This window comes from Pogona vitticeps, chromosome 4 (genome assembly GCF_051106095.1).
Source record: "Pogona vitticeps strain Pit_001003342236 chromosome 4, PviZW2.1, whole genome shotgun sequence".
In the NCBI taxonomy this organism is placed as follows: domain Eukaryota; kingdom Metazoa; phylum Chordata; class Lepidosauria; order Squamata; family Agamidae; genus Pogona; species Pogona vitticeps.
In genome coordinates this window covers 158300439-158319166 of record NC_135786.1, presented here as the reverse complement: position 1 = coordinate 158319166, position 18728 = coordinate 158300439, and the positions used below count along the sequence as shown (strand labels likewise).

The 18728-nt window shown below is 39.8% G+C and overlaps 1 protein-coding gene and 1 long non-coding RNA gene across 3 annotated transcripts in view; one reads left to right on the top strand and one right to left on the bottom strand.

Moving 5' to 3' along the window:
• Nucleotides 1-9968, bottom strand: part of LOC140706849 (uncharacterized) — a 62124-nt gene extending 52156 nt beyond the window's left edge. Inside the window, exon 1 of the long non-coding RNA XR_013545170.1 lies at nt 9746-9968. This is a non-coding gene — a long non-coding RNA (uncharacterized LOC140706849). The remainder of the gene's footprint in view (nt 1-9745) is intronic.
• ECI2 (enoyl-CoA delta isomerase 2) overlaps nt 9932-18728 on the top strand; it is a 57734-nt gene continuing 48937 nt past the window's right edge. Inside the window, exon 1 of one of the 2 annotated variants that reach the window (XM_072998578.2) lies at nt 9932-10065. Coding sequence is in view for 1 of the 2 variants with exons in the window: in XM_020789809.3 (XP_020645468.3) it covers nt 10105-10193 (89 nt within the window). In the remaining variant the exon portion in view is untranslated. Of the gene's footprint in view, nt 10194-18728 lie in introns of both variants that reach the window. The other variant, XM_020789809.3, reaches the window with a different exon arrangement.

Sequence of the window (18728 nt, the reverse complement as noted above, 5' to 3'; positions counted from 1 at the left end):
CCAGTGGAGGTTTGCAAAAACAGTCTAGCAAGGTTCCATATATCCACTCACACTATTCTTTCTTTAAATGGGTACAAGCCCAACAGTGTTAACACAACTGGTGTTAACACAATTTGCCAAAATCTATCGGCAACCTTGAGTCTATTCACTTATCATTCAGTGAAACCAGGTCCACGCCATCCCTAGTTTTAGATCAAGAAATAAACTTAGATATAAAACTATAGATGGAGAGGAAGCTGGTTTCACTGAGTAATGAATGTTGCCAATAAAGTTTCCTTTAAAAATTTCATAGTCAATTTTCCTTTGCTGGGGAAGTTACAGATCAGCAGCAGAATTGTGGGGTGGAGTGCGGTGAATAAACTCTAGTGTTTCCCTTTAAAACTGAGTACATTTATATGGATGCTCTTTTCTTTAATGTGCCATAGAAATCTGAGTGCTTCTAGATCAGGAGCTCCTTGTACCATCAGTTATTCTGTCCTTTTGTCCCCAGGTTTTTTGTTTGTTTGTGGGGTTTTTTCTTTGGTATTGAGAAAAAAGTTGGAGTAAGTGGTGGGAGAGTATATGAGGCTTGTGAATGAATAAGATCATTGTTTGAAACCCTAGAAAATCCCCTCTTCAAGGCAGGACAAGTGCTCAGTTGAAGTCTTATCTGGAAGCACTCACAATTATTTTTTATCCCATGCATTATTACTGTACTTTCTAGAAATTTCTGTTCCCAAGAACAATCTACTCTGCTCCAGCTTATTTAAATAGGACCCCTTCAGTAAAACTTCCTGGTGGAATTTATGGCAGTTTGGGTGACTTTTTCCTCTTAGAGCTTTACAATGTGCAGAGAGGAGAGAAATGAGATTGCCTTCATTTTGAGTGAATAACATTTCTATTTTATTCTTCCCAAGTCTAGCCTTTTCCAAACAGTTAGTAAGAAGTATGGACAAAGGCAGCCTGCATTCAGTCAAGTCACAAGAGTGTGATCAGCTTGTGGAAAGATGCTTTTCAGCTGAGTGCCTTAATGCCTTAATAACCTTCTTCCAGAAGAAGTCAAAATTATGATATTGAATTTTTAAAAATTCCATTTCCTATAAGAATTTACAATTGTATTACTATTTTTTTCAGCCTTCCTTACAGTTTGACTATCTCAGGACCACCAATCTATTATATGCTAAATGTGATAGGATAACTTGGTGATGTATTTCTTCTCAACTGCTTGTATGGACTGATTTTACAATGACAGCCAAGATCCTTCAGTCCCTGTAACAAGCAACACTATATAGTTCATAAATAAAGGCCTTCAATGTGTGTATGTGTGAACATATACACCAGTAATGCATAACGTATGTGTTACTGGAGGGAGGCCCGGAGAGAAAGAACAAGAAACCGGGCCTTCTCGGCAGTGGCCCCTTGTCTTTGGAACAGTCTGCCCCCAGAGATCTGTCTGGCTCCCTCGCTGGGTGTCTTCAAGAGCAAACTTAAGACCTGGCTTTTTAGACAGGCTTTCCCTCTTATCATCACTTGAATATTTTTCCCATCTTGAACTATATTACTACTTACTGTTGTTTTTTATTTTATTATTTTGTTTTTATTTTATCTATTATCGTTAGCTGCCAGAGTAGACTTTGGTCTAGATGGGAGGGGTATAAATTTAATAATAAATAAATAAATTATACATTACTTGTACTAGCTTTATGGCAGATTTAGCATTAATTATGGTACTACATCAGCTGTAGCTCAGTGGTTTAGGTACTTGACTGTGTAGAGCTTGGGAATTCAATTCCCCACTATGTGTCCAAGGAGAAGAGCCAGTCTGTGCAGCCTTGGGCAAACTACACAGTCCCAGGGTATCCCCTGAAGAAGGTAAACCACTTCTGAGTATTCTGGAAAGCCCTGAAAAGGGTCACCATAACTCAGAACTGACTTGACAGAACATGGTTGATTATATATGACTCTTTACAGGCTTTGTATTTCTCTAAGATCAAACTGCTTCTGTTTATGGGTGTGAGGAAACTAGCAAAGAAGGGGTTAATTCATTTTCCTCAAACCTGTGCCAAGCTGAAATGAGTTGGATGGGAGAAAGAATGCACCTTTTAATTAGCAAAGCTAACTTGGCTGGTGTAAAAATGTTATCCGTGACCTTGAGGTGTAAGGAATGTAAGAGAGAACAAGCCTGCTTGAATTCTCCTAGTATGCAAATTGGTAGCAGCCCTTTTATCTAATGTGTTACTCTTGCAGAAGTTACCAATTAGCTAGTTGATTGGTTGAAAGTGTTGAGCCATCCAGACGATGGGGTATAAGGCAAGCCAGAAAAATAGTTAAGAAGCAGCTTTTGCTTACAGTATTTGCTTCAGTATGTAATCCAAGCCTGTAATTTGCAGAACTGTGTTCATTGGGACTATGCTATTTTGTAAATATAAAATTAAATAGCTCTTTCTTAATTTCTGTGGGTCTGGCTCTTAACTGCCTAAGTCTCTGAATGAGTTTTGGTTTGCTGTTATCATGGAATTGCTTCACATCATTATCATCATTATTCCTTTATTTGAGCTTACTTGTAAACATGTATATTCTTCTGAAATACTTTCAATAAAAAAAATAGAATTTTACAGCTGTGTTTTCACTCAGACCAGGGGTTGGTGGTACTGAAGAACTGTGCCTTGCATTTGGAAGTTTTGACTATTTGGTGGGTTTTTGATATATTCTTCATTGTAAGGTTGGTCTGCGACCACAAACAAAAACCTGAAAATTGTTGTTTCTTCTTGGAGCACCAAAGGACTACCGTAAGTTGGCTCAAAAATGTTGGGAGAAAGGGCTCATTGGAAGTTTTCCTAATCACTAGCATATGGAACCCATCTGGCAAGCACTCACACCAGGTTAAGTAAGGATAGTGTGGCTAAGTGTTCAATGGATCCTCTCTCTGGATTCTTCATAATGAGCATGCTAAATATATGAATATTGTAAGACTGGCCCAAATTGCGTTCATTTGTATTCATGCCTTTTGATGCATTTTATAAGTACATTTATGGGCATGTTTATGAGCAGGATTACACACCCAAGAAATAATGCACAACAAGAGCAAGGTTGTAGGAGACAACATAATGTGCTAGCTGATGACTCATGTATAAAACAACAATATGATAACAGAACAAGAAAAGTGGGAAGCCGGGGGGGGGGAACCCCTTCATCAGGATTGTGTATTTTTCTTGTCACATGCCATGCAAACACAGAATGCACTGCAACATTCATTTCTGCTTTTTTTTAAACAAAACTGTACAGCATAAATGAGCAGGCCACTTTTCTGTTACATTCCACCAATCTTCAGAACTTCTGGGTTCCTTTCTCTCTTTCTTAAAAAAAACATACTAAAAGTCAGTGACGTGTCATCCTCAGACCCACCCCAGCCTCTATTCCTATGCTGTTCAGCACCTTTGCTGCTCAGGTACCAAAGGTATTTACATAAGGGATCAGCAATCTCGTGTACTTACACGCAATTAATACCTATAACCTCTTTTGCTCTCTTAGCCTAGTAAAGTGAGAGAAAGGTTTACAAAATTGCATGGCATTCTCATTCACAGTTCATCTAGCCAAGCTGCTGGAGGACCATATTCATAATAATTTCAGCTTTTCCGCATGCTTCTGTGATATATATTTTCTAGAATTCTTGCACATGCATAACATATAGCATATTTTAATTTTATTTGGGCTAAACAAAATACAAAATTTTAAATATTTTGTTTAATTTTAGGTATGTAAATTATACAGAACTGTGGAAACCTCTGAATTGTGTATATTTTTGTTTTGGACAAGTCATTCGCTTCCAAGCTAACAATTCAACTTTATGCATGTTTATTTACAAGGGGATAGGATTTTTTAGCTGACTAGATAGCTTAGTGACCCAGGCACAGAAGTTGGAAGTTCAGTTCCCTACTGTGCCTCCAGGGAAAAGAACCAACCTGTGTGGTCTTGGGCAAGCTGCGTAGTCCCAGTGTGCCCCCAAAAGGGAATTAAACCACTTCTGAATACTTTATACCTAAAAAAAAATTGGAAAAGGTCACTATAAGTTTGAATTGATTTGACTGCCCTTAATTGTTGTTCTCAAGGCTTACTGAACATGTTTGGATTTGGTGCTGTGTAAACAGACATAGGATTCGGTGTTACATACTGCACTTTATTCCCACTTAAATCAATGAAATAATTAACTTATCTCAGAACCTCAACTTAAATCTAAATGATATCTTTTATTGCTGTATAATCAGTACTTTTATGTAGTTTATTTCTTTATTTTTTAAAATTATTGGTATAAAGCAGATTGTGAAATAGCTAATATACTAACATTTTTTTTGTTTGTTTTTGCTTGTGCACTCCAAAGGCTTTACAGTGTAAGGGCCAAATCAAATTTCACTCTACAACTGGACCTATGTCCTAGAATGCAATAATAATAACAATAATATATACCTTATTACCAAATCAAAAGCCTGAGAAAATTCAGCTATTACTGTGAAAGTATTCAGTAAGTCCTGGATTGGACACAAAGGACTTTTAATAAGACTGATAAAATAGTGCTGCTTTGCATTTGATATTCCCCAAACTGCTTCCCGTCAGATGCTCAGAACCTCAACTCTCCATGCTAAATGACCAAGGAAAGGAAATGTTAGGAGTCACTGGCTGAAACACTGTCATCTAGTGAAGTAAATTGCATTAGAATAGGCCCTAATAAATGGAACTTGTGGAGTAGCTGACCCACCAAACCCCACTGATTCAATAAGCCTACTCCAGGTACAATTTACTGTGCTAAGCACCAGAATTTTAGCTGTCATATTCTAAAGGGAGAGTAAGCAAAAAGTGGCTGAAGGGGCAAAGCCTTCTAAGCAGGGTACAAACTCCAGAGAGGTAAAGGATGCATAGAGTAGAAAACTCTTCAGATTCTAGTGTGGTCTTTTCCTTAAACAGCAGACCTAATCATTAAAAATATTACAGTATTTATCAATTTAATCTCCTTAATATAGTCAGGTGTAAATTAAGGCAACATCCAATTAGAACCTGATATACTTTTTTTGGCACCGCATGTGCTTGTCTCAGTATTTATTTTAAGTGCTGATGATATAATACAGATGCAGCATTTTTTTAAACCAGAGAAATCCAAAAATTTCTGGAAGAAATATGTTCCCATAAACTTCTGTTGTCAATTGCTAATTTCCAGAGTAGGCCCACTGCCTAAAAAGGCACAGATGTGAAAGCTAAAAGGAAGGAGCAAATTGCAAATTTCTGGTCTCTTAGGGATCCAATTGTGTCACCACGAACATTGTCACAATCTGATTTGTTTTAAGAAACCGAAAAAGTGGTTGTGCAATGCAATTCTAGCCTTGTTTAATCTGAACAATTGCTCTTCATAGCACTATAAAGGCAACTGATTGCACCTGATTTTTCACACTGTGAGGGATATTGCTTTATAGCCTTGCTATGTTCCAATCACCAGTAAGCTGACATTGAAACTGGGGGGGGGGGAGGGGTGTGATGGTGAGAGGAACCTGACCAACCTTTTAAAAAGGTTTAACTAGTGCTAAGTGCTCATTTGTTTAAGTTAGACTTCCCATGAAATATAGTATTAAAAGAGGGTTTGTGTCATATTGGAAGTTTTTAATTAAAATAGCTATTTTATTGAAACAGCAGTGATCAGAAAGTCATTTGGGAAAGAAAAGCATTATAGTGATATGAGACACTTTAACAATAGCAAGAAAGCTTTCCCGTTTCCGGAACTGCAGAGAGTCCTAATACGGCCTGCCTGCAGACTTTGGAACTGGTTTTGTTCTCATGCATCCACACAGTTACCTTTGTTTTTGTTTTTCATTTAAGTACAATGCAAATTTTTAAAAATATTGCAGCCAGAAAAACTTTAATTAGAAGAGTGTTTTAAAAACAAAAGTAAGAGTGAAAAAAGGAGCAGTTACATTCACCTGCTGTCACTTGACAGCTACAATCGTGCCTCTTGGGAGAAGTAAAAGAGCACCACTGCGGACCATCCATAACTATGGAATGCACTTTTTTCAAATAGGCCAAATTTTCTGTAAAGTGAGGGGAAAAAGGAAGAGCTTTAACAAAAGAGTAGGCTGATAGTCTGATCAACATCTGGACACCCTGAAAAAAGGAATGGAGTACAGTAATTCTACACTAAATGCCTAGGATTGACTGCAAGTTAAGTTATGTTCAGTGGATCTTGCTCCCTAGAAATCGCGTTTAGGATTGTTGCCTAAACTAAGCTAACATTCGAATCTCTGAGGGTAAGTGTTATTTCTTTTACTAACTACCTTGTGCAGGTTGAACGTGGAGACACGTATTAAATAAGTAGTAGAAGTAGCAGTAGTAGTAATGATTGTAAAGTAACTCAAGAAAAACAAATGGATAGTATTGAAACATCTCGCCTCTGGAAGAAATACTTCAGTGGTCCTGTAGTCATTAGGAACAATATCAAGAAATTTCACACAGTACTATAAGCAGTTGCAGATCTCAGAAATCACACTATCAGAGTTACAAAAAAGGGCAATATTAGGAACAGCATACATACTGTGCTGATAGTTAACAGATACTTAGGTTTTTGGTTAAAACTTGTATCTGTTATATAATGGCAATCAATGTTTTTATAATTTTGACTGTGTCTGATGTTTAACAACAACAACAACAACAACAACAACGATGATGATGTGCCATCAAGTCAATAATAAATAAGACAGATAATCATTTCTCTATAAATGCATAATTCTTCTAAAAAAAATCCTACACATGGAATTTGATTATTGTCTTTTGAGCCCCAGAATGTACTGTTTGTACAAAACCAATAGCTATATTTTGCTGTGATACAAGTAAAATTCTCTTCTACATGTACATGCAATTCAAATAAATGATGCTTGGCTTTTAATCCATATAAAGTACTATTCTTTCCTCTAGGAATACAAGGTTTTTCCTGTCTTTTCTTGTTAATAATTAGGTCATTCCTGTATTTTTAGACAGAAGAATAAATGCACTGTTTGACCTTTTCCATCTGTGAGTAAAACATGGATTATTACACTTCCATGCAGCAAAAAAGCACCTGCAGTGTTTACTCTGGCCCATCAAATATTTATCACTGTTCCAGAAACACTATTTCAATAAAGCACCAGTGCTTCCTTGAACTGTGAGTTATCTCTATGGGTAATTGAAAGGCATAGAGCATATAACCTTAATGTAAACCTTAAGAGAAGAAATTATACTATTCACTTTAAGCAATGGAGCTATACATTTCTGGTTCAAACTCTCAGGTGGGTGAATAGGCTGTTTAAAAAAAAGATGAAGGAATGGTTTGTAAAAATTATGTACAGAGCAAACGGTCACATGGAGAAAATAGCAAAAAATACTCTCCATGACAAATGATTCATCTGGAATGACTATGGGGGTGTTCAGAAGGGCATATAGCTTTGAACTGCTTTTGGTGCTGTTTGGTTCAAATCAAAGTACAGCATCTAAAATGTTTTGACTTAAGAGTGATCTATTCCACCCCTTTTTAGAGCTGTCCTGCTCCTTTTTGGCACAGTGCTAGGGCCACCTTTTTTTTTTTGCATGATTCAGAGGGCTCTTAGTTATCCTGTCTGCAGCCCATGCAGATGGTTAGTTAGCACACAAATAGAGCTATAGACAGTGTTATCTGAGATGACAACCCTGTGACATATTCAGTGGGTTGCCACATTAAAAGGGAGGATGAAGATACCCCTTCTATTTTTTTCTCTTTTTAAATAGTATCTATAACTGACACAGTGAAATTCTAATGCAGTGGAGGTGTTGTTTGGTATAATAGGTATAATATGTGTATTATGCTAGGCTGATGCATTGTTGTAGTGCTGTGTCACTTAATTTAACAAAAAAGGGAAGTTATGAGTCCTGGGAAAAGGTAGGGAAGGGGAATGTCATTAATTGAAGGGACAAATTAGAGTGATTGAAAACCCAGGAAAAGAAACATCTATTAGTGTGAACAAAGATTGTCCAAGTGGGAGATAAAATAAATTGCACTAAAAATAAAAACCTTTTAAGTGGAATCAGATAGCTCCAACTTTCTCCACCCCAAGGGTGTGCTCTAAATTTAAGAATGATGGAAGTGTGGATAAAAAAGTGGAGTCCAGTACCATCCCCATATCAGCTGGGAATTTGTTCCAAGCCCCTATGGATACAGAAAACCGTGGATAATAACTGTGGTGTTTGCCCTCATGGCCCCTGCTTTGTTCTTCCCTCACAAAGGCTCACATTGCGTTTTCCTCTCGCTGCCACCACAATCCAGAATTTAAATGATGTATGTCAGAACACTTGTCTTGTGAAAAGAAACAGAACTTATTTATTGAAGGGGAGCAGGTTGAATAATAACAGAAGTTTCTCAGATACACATTATACATAAGCAATTCAACAGTTCTCTCAGTCCATACTTCTTTTCTCTTGCAATCCCATTACCAGCTTCTCTACCTATTTTCCTAATCAGCTCTACAGCATCTCTCTCAGTATCTGTTCCCTCTCTGACTAACCAGCCCTATCTGACTCCTCCTTTTCCCGCCCAGCTTCATGTAGCTGCTGATACCACCTCTCCAGCCCTCTCATACATTCATGCAAATCAGCTCATGAATATGAATTGCATGAGCGACATGGGTGGTCGCCACAATAACGAATCCTAGATATTTACATATAATAATCTTAGAATTGCAGAGCGGGAATGGACCCTATGGATTGAGTCCAGCCCATCAAGGAGGCACAGTGGGGGATCAAACTCCCACCATCTGGGTCTAAACCACAACACAGTTCCATTGGGCTCCCTGGCCTCTAACAGATTAATTACAAGGACACATACAGTATTTTCTGGGAATGACTCCCCTTAACTCAGTGGGGCTTACTCCTCAACAGGTAGAGACGGGTTTTCATTAATAGAAGTATAGTTTCCAAATCCCGCGAGGTGCTAGTCAGTGCTCTTCAGCACTGGTTAGGCCTCACCTTGAGTATTGTGTGCACTTCTGGATACCACACTTCAAGAAGGATGCTAACAAATTGGAACAATTTCAGAGGAGGGCGACAAGGATGATCAAGGGGCTGGAAACCCAAGCCTTATGAGGAAAGGCTAAAAGAACTGGGCATGTTTAGCCTTGAGAAAAGAAGACTTGAGGAGTGATATGATAGCACTTTTCAAATATCTGAAAGGCTGTCATACAGAGGAGGGGCAAGACCTGTTCTTGATCATCCCCGAGTGCAGGACAGGCAACAATGGGTTCAAGTTACAGGAAGCCAGATTTCTGTTGAGTATCAGGAAAAACTTCCTGTCAGAGCAGTACAGCAACTGAACCAGTTCCCTCGGGAGTTGGCGAGGGCTCCAACACTGAAGGCATTAAAATTTTTTTGGATAATCACCTGACGGATATGCTTTGATTGTATTGCTGCATTGAGCAGGGGGTTGGACTTGATGGCCTTGTGCGCCCCTTCCAACTTCACTGTTCTCTGATTCACTGTCACAATTCCCTTTCACGCACACCAGCCATTAGTGAGCGCTACGGCGCTTGCTAAGACATAGTACGTACTCTCTCATATGGCTGCCTCGCCGGACTAAACCAGTCGCCAGTAACTTTCGTCCGCCGCGAGCTGGTCAGGCTCAGCCTATTCAAACGTGACAACGCGTGAAATGCTTATGCCGGTTCAAGAGTTTCCCGCGCGGCCTTTATAAACCAAGCCTCGGACACGTATCTTTCCTTCCACCTACCGTCTCATACGGGCACAGACTCTCCTGTCCCAACTCCCAGGGCTCTTTCACAAAAGCACCCCTTTCGCGGTTCTCTCCCTTCCCTCCCCGTCTCAAAGCCGCGTCCCAGTCCTATCCACCCCAGCCACGCCAACGCGCTGCCCGGCTCCCCGTTCCCACAGCGCCGCCGCCTCCCCCGCGCCCCGGCAGCCACTCTCGGCAGAGGCCGCCCTTTCCCAAAGCCCGCCCTTCCTTTCCCTCCTGGCCGCAGCTCCTCCTCCGTGAGGCCCGGCCGCGCACTCGAGCCTCCCCTACAAGGACGCTCGCTCTTCACTGGGCAGGTAGGGGCCGCTTCCTCGTTCCCCGGCTTGTCGGGAGCCATGGCCGCGGCGGCGGCGGCAACAGCAGCCTTCAAGTTCCTTTCGAGTCAGGTTCTGCGGCGCGCTCGCTGCCCGCTTGGCGGGGTTAGGTGAGAGCGGCTTAGCGGGACCGGGAGGAAGGAGGAACGGCGTGTTGTGTTCTTGCAGGACAAAGCTGACAGGCGTGGGGCTGTCGCAAGAAGCCCTGGCCGACTTTCCCTCCTTCCCTCCCCTCTAGAGGAAAGGAGAGAGCGCGAACCGCCTGCCCCTTTCCTTACCCTCCCCAAACCCTATTTCATTATTTCCCACACTATGGCCAAGTCTTTTGTTGCACCACAATCACAGTCGCACAGGACCTTTCTGTACGGCTTGATCCCAAATGCGGGGTTCCTGCTGACTTCCCGCGCCCTCACGAATGGGTTGGACTACAATGCTCATCGTTCCTAGTCAGTGTAGAGTTTGCTAGGAACAGTGGGAGTTTTCCTACCACACAGCTGGAGGGCACCAATTTGCAGGAGGCTGAAAGATACCAAACCTCTGTTGTGTCTCCAAATAATACTTCCTCTGTGGAAGTCTTGCCTTTTTCTGTACTAGTATGTGTATAGTCATGACTAGCACACAGGCAGCTGGCAGGACCCAGTGTCACAGTGGGCCTGCTGCTCATTGTACTCCCCTTTAAGAAAAGGCAGCTGGCTCCAGGTTCAAGAGTTGCCATTTTAATTCTCTGCAGTGTTGTGGGAGTGATGCTATGTTGAAGGAAGTCAAAATGGTGGCTCTTGGACCTAACTGTGCAAGGTTTACCAAAAGGAACTTTACTGAAGTCCCTCTTTCTTGGAATTTTTGCTGCTCACTGTAGTTTAGCAATTGTAAGAAAGGAGCTATATGTTTTCCAGTGATACGTGTATATATTTTTACTACAGAATTTCCAGGGGTAAACCGGGCACCAAAAGCAGATGGAAGGTCATGATTAAAATTTAGCCTTTACCTCTACCTTAACTTACAAGTTGTAGAAGGGACAGTCAAGTTAATCTGTGCAAGCATTATAGGCAAAACCAAAATAGAAATTCTTGTTTAGTCATTAAGTCATATCCAACTCTTCGTGACCCCATAGACCAGAGCACGGCAGGCCCTCCTGTCTTCCACTGCCTCCCAGAGTTTGGTCAAATTCATGTTGGTAGCTTCAATGACACTGTCCAACCATCTCATCCTGTGTTGTCCCCTTCTCCTCTTGCCTTCAGTCTTTCCCAGCGTCAGGGTCTTTTCCAGTAAGATTTCTCTGGAGCCTCAGCTTCAGGATCTGTCCTTCCAGTGAGCACTCAGAGTTGATTTCCTTCAGAATGGATAGGTTTGATCTCCTTGCAGTCCAGGGGACTCTCAAGAGTCTCCTCCAGCACCACATTTCAAAAGCATTAATTCTTCAGCGGTCAGCCCTCTTTATGATCCAGCTCTCACTTCCATACATCGCTACTGGAAAAACCATAGCTTTGACTATGCGGACCTTTGTCAGCAAGGTGATGTCTCTGCTTTTTAAGATGCTGTCGAGGTTTGTCATCACTTTCCTCCCCAGAAGCAGGCATCTTTTAATTTCATGGCTGCTGTCGCCATCTGCAGTGATCATGGAGCCCAAGAAAGTAAAATCTGTCACTGCCTTCATATCTTCCCCTTTGATTTGCCAGGAGATGATGGGACCAGTGGCCATGATCTTAATTTTTTTTTATTTTGAGCTTCAGACCATTTTTTGCACTCTCCTCTTTCACCCTCATTAAGAGGTTCTTTAATTCCTCCTCACTTTCTGCTATCAGAGTGGTATCTGCACATCTGAGTGTTGATATTTCTTCCTACAATCTTAATTCTGGCTTGGGATTCATCCAGTCCAGCATTTCGCATGATGTATTCTGCATATTAGTTAAATAAGCAGGGAGACAATATACAGCCTTGTACTCCTTTCCCAATTTTGAATCAATGAGTTGTTCCATATCCAGTTCTAACTGTTGCTTCCTGTCCCACATATAGGTTTCTCAGGAGATAGATAAGGTGGTCAGGCACTCCCATTTCTTCAAGAACGTGCCATAGTTTGCTATGGTCCACACAGTCAAAGGCTTTTGCGTTGTCAATGAAGCAGAACTAGATGTTTTTCTGGAACTCTCTGGCTTTCTCCATAATCCAGCGCATGTTAGCAATTTGGTCTCTAGTTCCTCTGCCCCTTCAAAATCCAGCTTGTACTTCTGGGAGTTCTCGGTCCACATACTGCTGAAGCCTACCTTGCAGGATTTTGAGCATAACCTTGCTAGCATGTGAAATGACTGCAAATGTACGGTAGTTGGAACATTCTTTGGCACTGCCCTTCTTTGGGATTGGTATTTTTGTTGCTGCCTCCTGTACAATGTTACGAGCCTCTATCCATAGTTATTCAGGCACTCAAATCTAGTTCCTTAAATCTGTTCTTCACTTCCACTGTGTATTCATAAGGGACGTGGTTTGGATTATACCTGACTAGCCCAGTGATTTTTCCTATTTAAGCTTGAGTTTTGCTATAAGAAGCTGATGATCAGAGCCACAATCAGCTCCAGGTTTTGTTTTTTTCTGACTGTATAGATAGAGCTTCTCCATCTTTGGCTGCAGAGAATATAATCAATCTGATTTTGGTATTGCCCATTTGCTGATGTCCATGTGTAGAGTCGCCTCTTGTGTTGCTGGAAAAGAGTGTTTGTGATGACCAGCTTGTTCTCTTGACAAAACTCTATTAGCCTTTGCCCTGCTTCATTTTGAACTCCAAGGCCAAACTTGACTGTTGTTCCTTTTATCTCTTGACTCCCTACTTTAGAAATAAAAAGTTTTTTTTTTAAAAAAAGACAAAAACATGGTTTGGTTTAGTTTATCAGTCTGATAATGTGGACTTGTCCATGAAAGCTTACACTAATATATATATATATATCAAGTTGGGAAGGAAGAGGCATTCTAACCGAAGACTGATGTCAACAGGCTGGTCAGAATGTCAGTTTCTTTTTGTAGTAAAATATACACAGTGAAGATCTTACTTACAAAACATGTACCACTGGGGCTCATGCTCAACCATTGTTAACCTATAACATTAGCAGCAATAAACAAAAGCCAAGTTATCCTGTAGATTTAGATCCTATATATAATAATAATATCTTAGAACTGCAGAGCTAGAAGGCACCCAGGGGATCATTGAATCCAGCCCCTGCCAATGAGGCTTAGTGGGGAATTGCACTCCCAACCTTTGGCTATGCAGCCAGATATTTAAACCACTGAATTGCCCATATACTGGAATGGCTAGCAGACCACACTTCCCCCTTTGGAGGAAGAAAAAAAAATCACATCCACCTTCTGATAAAAAAAAGGACAATATTTATTAGATAAATACATTGAGATAGGAAAGATAATTTCTACCTGGGCTGCCTCCTCTGTCATCTCAGAGAAAGTTAAGAGAAGGAGGTGGGAAGGATGGAAGTGATATCAACAACCCCATATCAGTTAGGTTGAAGAAAGTTCAGCACAGATCAGCGCAGGTAGAGGACAGTCAAGGAAACATAAGGTGACACTTCTCTCTCTGGACATCTCTTCCTCATGGAAAGAACTTTCATTTTCTGTAATATAAGCTAAATTACAGTTTGTCATCTCCAGCAAAGAATTGTTCTTACTGAGGTGGTAAATCTGTTTCAGGACATAATACCTCCACTTTTCAGTAATAAGCTCAGATTCAAGGTTGCTTTGCAGTAAAAACAGAAATTGTAATAGAATAAGGAGTATTTAAAATATCATCATCAGAATCGTTCCAGCAGGAATAGATTAAAAACATTGGCACAAAGACTCAACTGGAAAATGCCCATGGGAATAGAGTTGTCTTAGGTTGAAGATTGTGTATATTTATGTGAAAATATGTACCAAAAACACAGTAGTATTTCACTTTTAAGGGTTGTGCTATTAGGAAGAAAGGAGAATTTTGGTGGATCTCTCCTGGGAAGTTGCTCTACAGTTTTTAAATACTGAAACTTCTGGGGTGTCCTTGTCCCTGATAGCTGTTCATTTGTTGGCAACAGGGACAATAAGTGCTCAGAAACAGAGTGTCGATCATGAATAAGGTCATTTTAAATTGGACACAATGAGTGAATATTTCTCCATTCAATTAAAATAAGACAAAAGAAAAACGAGAGATAGAGCTGCGTGTCACCTGCATATTGATGACAACAAAATCCATATTACTTCTCCCGGTGACTTCTTAAACAGGCATAGGACTACAATATCAGTCAACTACCTATCATGCTGGATCATTAGACAAACATGCACATGATACAATTGGCAAGCAGCTAGAAATGTTGGCCTGTCTCAACAGGCAGGCATGATTAGTAGTTTTCTGTGTTACTTTTTCCTGCCCAAAATTCAGTGTGATAAACACCAATCCAGTCATCTCCCAGATAAATTTTATACACCTCTTTAGGGAGTCTGTCTCTTTCATCTTGCAATGAAGTAGACTTATACAGTGCAGCAGCTGTGCTTCTTCTCAATGTTTTGGGGACAAGGACAACATGAGAGGCTTCTTCTAAGTTCCCAGAAGATTGATGTGATCTTGGATATGGACCAGTCTGCCCTATATGCTTGTGGGCATCATGCTCAAGGCAGAATCCCCTGTCAGTTTGGTGATCAGATTTTGTGGGATTAAGGTTGGGACAACATGAAGAATGGCTACTACATATTATTATCAGTACTAATGATATTAAAGAATCTGATTTGATCAGTTTTTGCATTTTTACAGAATTTGTCCTTTGGTGCTGAAGGAACATTTATGTAAACTGGCAGTATTTGTCTGAACATTCCTGATAACGCAAACTAGTATTGGCATTCCTGTGTAATATGTAGTTTGTCTGTATTATCATAACAATGTTCAGTAATTAGTAGCATAAATATAACTTTTCCTCTCCCATGTGGCTGATGATTTCATTTTCAATTTATCAGAGATATTTAAAAGGAAAATTCTTTAAAGAATGCCCCTTGCTTCTTTTGTGTGAGTGCTAATCTGACCCTATTTAAAAAGAGGGCTAAATGGCAGCACCAAAGAAGGGTTATCTTCACACCTAATTCTAGTTTATTCTGTAAAAATTGGGTACTGTGTCTTTATCATTGAAAAAAAAAACACAACACATGTGGTTGTCATACAATAGTTACCGGTACAATGTTCTTGCTCTCATGCTTTTCCTAAGTAGATGGAGAGGTCTTTGCAGGAGCAACTCTGAAAAAAGTAGTTTTGAGTACGGTGGTGAAAGAAAAGATTATTAAGGTAGCAATTACTTAATCCCTCCTACAAAGGACTTTAGCTGGCAGGATAGTTCAGTGCCTTAGATATCTAGCTGCAGAGTCAGAAATTGGGAGTTCAATTCCCCACTGTACTTCCTTTGAGTAGAGCCAGCCTGTGTGGCCTTGAGCAACCTGCACAATCCCAGAGTGCCTCAGAAGAAGGGAATGGTAAACCATTCCTGAGTATTGTCTACCTAGAAAACCCTAGAAAGGGTTCACATAAGTCCAATTTGACCTGACAGCATATTATTCAAAATTGAAAAACCATTGACTGGTATTATATAACAGATACCAGTTGAGTATATGTGATGTTCCTAATATTGCTGTTTTTTTTTTTGTAGCTCTGATGGTGTTATTTCTGAGATCTGCAACTGCTTATAATAATGTGTGAAATTTCTTGATATCGTTTCCACAGCCCCAATGACTATGGGGACCACTGAAATGTGTTTCATCCACAAACAAGATGTTTTGATTGCCAGATCTCTGTAGTTTGTTAGTTTTTCCGATTCTTTATTTTCAACTCTTGCATCCCTTGGAATTGCAATGTCAATGATCCATACATTTTTTTTCATTCTGTTACTACTATGTCTGGTATGTTATGTTCAAGGTGGCTATCAATTTGGATCCAGAAGTCCCATCTGACACCTTTTCCACTTGGTATTCCCATGAGTTTTTGGAGGATGACAAGTTATATTTTTTGCATAATGACGAGTGCATTAATTTTGCCAGTCTAGCAGGTCTATGTAATATGTTTCTGCAGTCTTTGGACATTTGGAGATGAGGTGTGACACAGCTTCATCTTTTTCTTGGCAGAGTCAGCATTTGCTGTTAGCACTAATTCCTTGAGTTTTAGTTTCCATCACATTACTTTGGATTGCTTGTTCTTATGCAACAAAACTCAGGCTTATTGTTTCTTTCTTAATGGTTTCCACCATGTCCATGTTGAATTATTATCATGCTTTCCATCAATATTTTTCAGATGTTGTCCATTTAGTGGTTTATTTTTCCAGCTGTTTAATGTATTTTCAAATTGTTGTTTCTTGGAGCCTTTGTTTCTCTTGTTTTCCAAATATTCTCCATTTTCACTGTCTTAAGTAATCATTTAGGCTTCTTTTTTCCTCCTTTACTACCTGTTGTATTTGCAGTAATCCATAGTTTCTCATTTTTCATGGTAAATATAATCTGTCCACATCATTTTTTGGATGTAGCGAATGATGCGTGTTCATTAGTTTTGATCCAATTCTTCTAATTGCTTTTGGATCCAATCTATTGTTCCAGCTGGGTATCTAATTACTGGGACTGCCCATGTGTTTATGGCCTTGATTGCATTTCCATCATTTAATTTTGATTTTAAGATTTCCCACAGTCTTTTGGTATATTCCTTTTCTGTCAGTTCTTTAACTTTTGTGTGTAGGTTGTTGTCTGCTTCTAGTATTCCAGAGTATTTGTAATTTTCATCACATGATTTTATAATGTTGCCATTTTAAAATTCTGTTCCATCTAGTTTTTGGATCTTGCCACGTTGTTGTTGTTGTTGTTGATGTTGTTGTTTCCCTTGATATATTGTGACTGAATATAGAGAAGAAATGAGGTAGCAAAAATATTTAGTACCACTTATTTTGGGAGGGAAACTCCATTATTCTTTGGAGTGTTTAGAGGTGGAAATGCTCCAGAAATTAATATATTGTTGACCTCTATGTAGTAGCCTGGCATTGGAGAAGAATAATTTTTAAAATTTGTTTATTTCTTTGATTTGTATCCCACTCCTGTTAGTGCTGAGGCACTCCTCTGGGTGGTTACAACAAATATAGCACAAAACAAAAAATAAAGATAAAAGTAGTTTGCAAATAACCCTTAAAAACAGATGGTGTGGGCTAATCTTATAAAAACCAGAGTGGAAAGAAGTAAAAAAATAAGGGTACTCAGCTAGAGTTAGTGTGGGAAACCTCCCTGAAAAGCCATAACATTTGTTGCCTCCTAAATACCAACAGGGAGGGGCTAGGTGGAGCTCCTCTGGAAGCTGTTTCCATAAGGTTGGAGCCATTGCAAAGAAGGTTCTTCCTCTTGTTGAGACCTTCTGGGCCTCCCTCAGGGTGACCACCTGGAGAAGCCTTGACTGAGATGATCTTGTGGGTCATTGACACTAGGAATGAGATAGTCCAGAATCTGAGATAATCAAGGGCCAGTTCTTTCAAAAAGCAGACTGCAATCCAACTGAACAGAAATGAGAGAATAAATAATTCATAGATCTAGGATTTTTAAAATGCATTTCCTCAACTCTAATTGTGAAACAACATATGTGTCTAGTTGAAAGTGTGCTGAAATGCTTACACATTAGCAAAGTTGTGGAAATGAGCCTACATTGGGGTAGCAACTAATTTTTATTGCTGGATCAATACTAATTTCAGTGGTTCCCAACCTTGGGTAACCCACTTGTATTTGAACTGCAACTTCCAAAAGCTTTCACCACTAAAGCACTATGACTTTTGTTTTGTGCCACTAATGTATTGATGTTGTTATTTGCTACTTTGTTGTTTTATGTTACACGTTGTAAACTGCCCAGAGTGGCTTTGGCTGCCAGATGAGCAGTATATAAATCAAATAAATCAAATAAATAAATCAAATAAATAAATAAATAAATAAATAAATAAATAAATAAATAAATAAACAAAGCGAAGCGAAGCGAAGCGAAGTGAAGTGTGCTGCTTATATATCACCTCATAGTGTGTGCTTAAGGCACTCTGCGGGCAGTTTACAATTATACAGGCTACAACTTTGCCCTCCCCCCAGCAAGCTGAGTACTCAATTTACAAACCTCCAGAAGATGTCAGGCTGAGTCAACCTCAAGCCAGCTACCTGAGCCCAGGATCAAACTCAGGTTGTGAGCAGAATCTTCACTGTATTACTGCAGTTTAGCCACTGTGCCACGAGACACCAGCTGTTCTGGCTGGGGTTTCTGGGAGCTAAAGGTTGAGAACCAATGCTCTATCTGAATTGTACTTCTGCCTTAAAATATAATATATTGTCATCTTGCTCACTCAAATAAGGAATTTTTGGTGTGCTTCCATCACATGCCTTTATTGATAGTTTGAGTTTCTCAGAGCTTGCTTACTGTTATTTTGTTTAACTTCAAACTCCATCCAGTGCAAAGTACTCTACATAGTTACTCTTAGGTGTGTGTGTGTGGGGGGGGGGGGAAGGGGTGATCCATGAGTCCCTGATTTTGCCAGGAAGTGCAAATCCCCCCCAAGCTTACTACAACCTCTGATTTTGACCCCCTTTACGTGCAGGAAAAAAAATCAGATTATAAATTGTAAAATGTAGCAAAA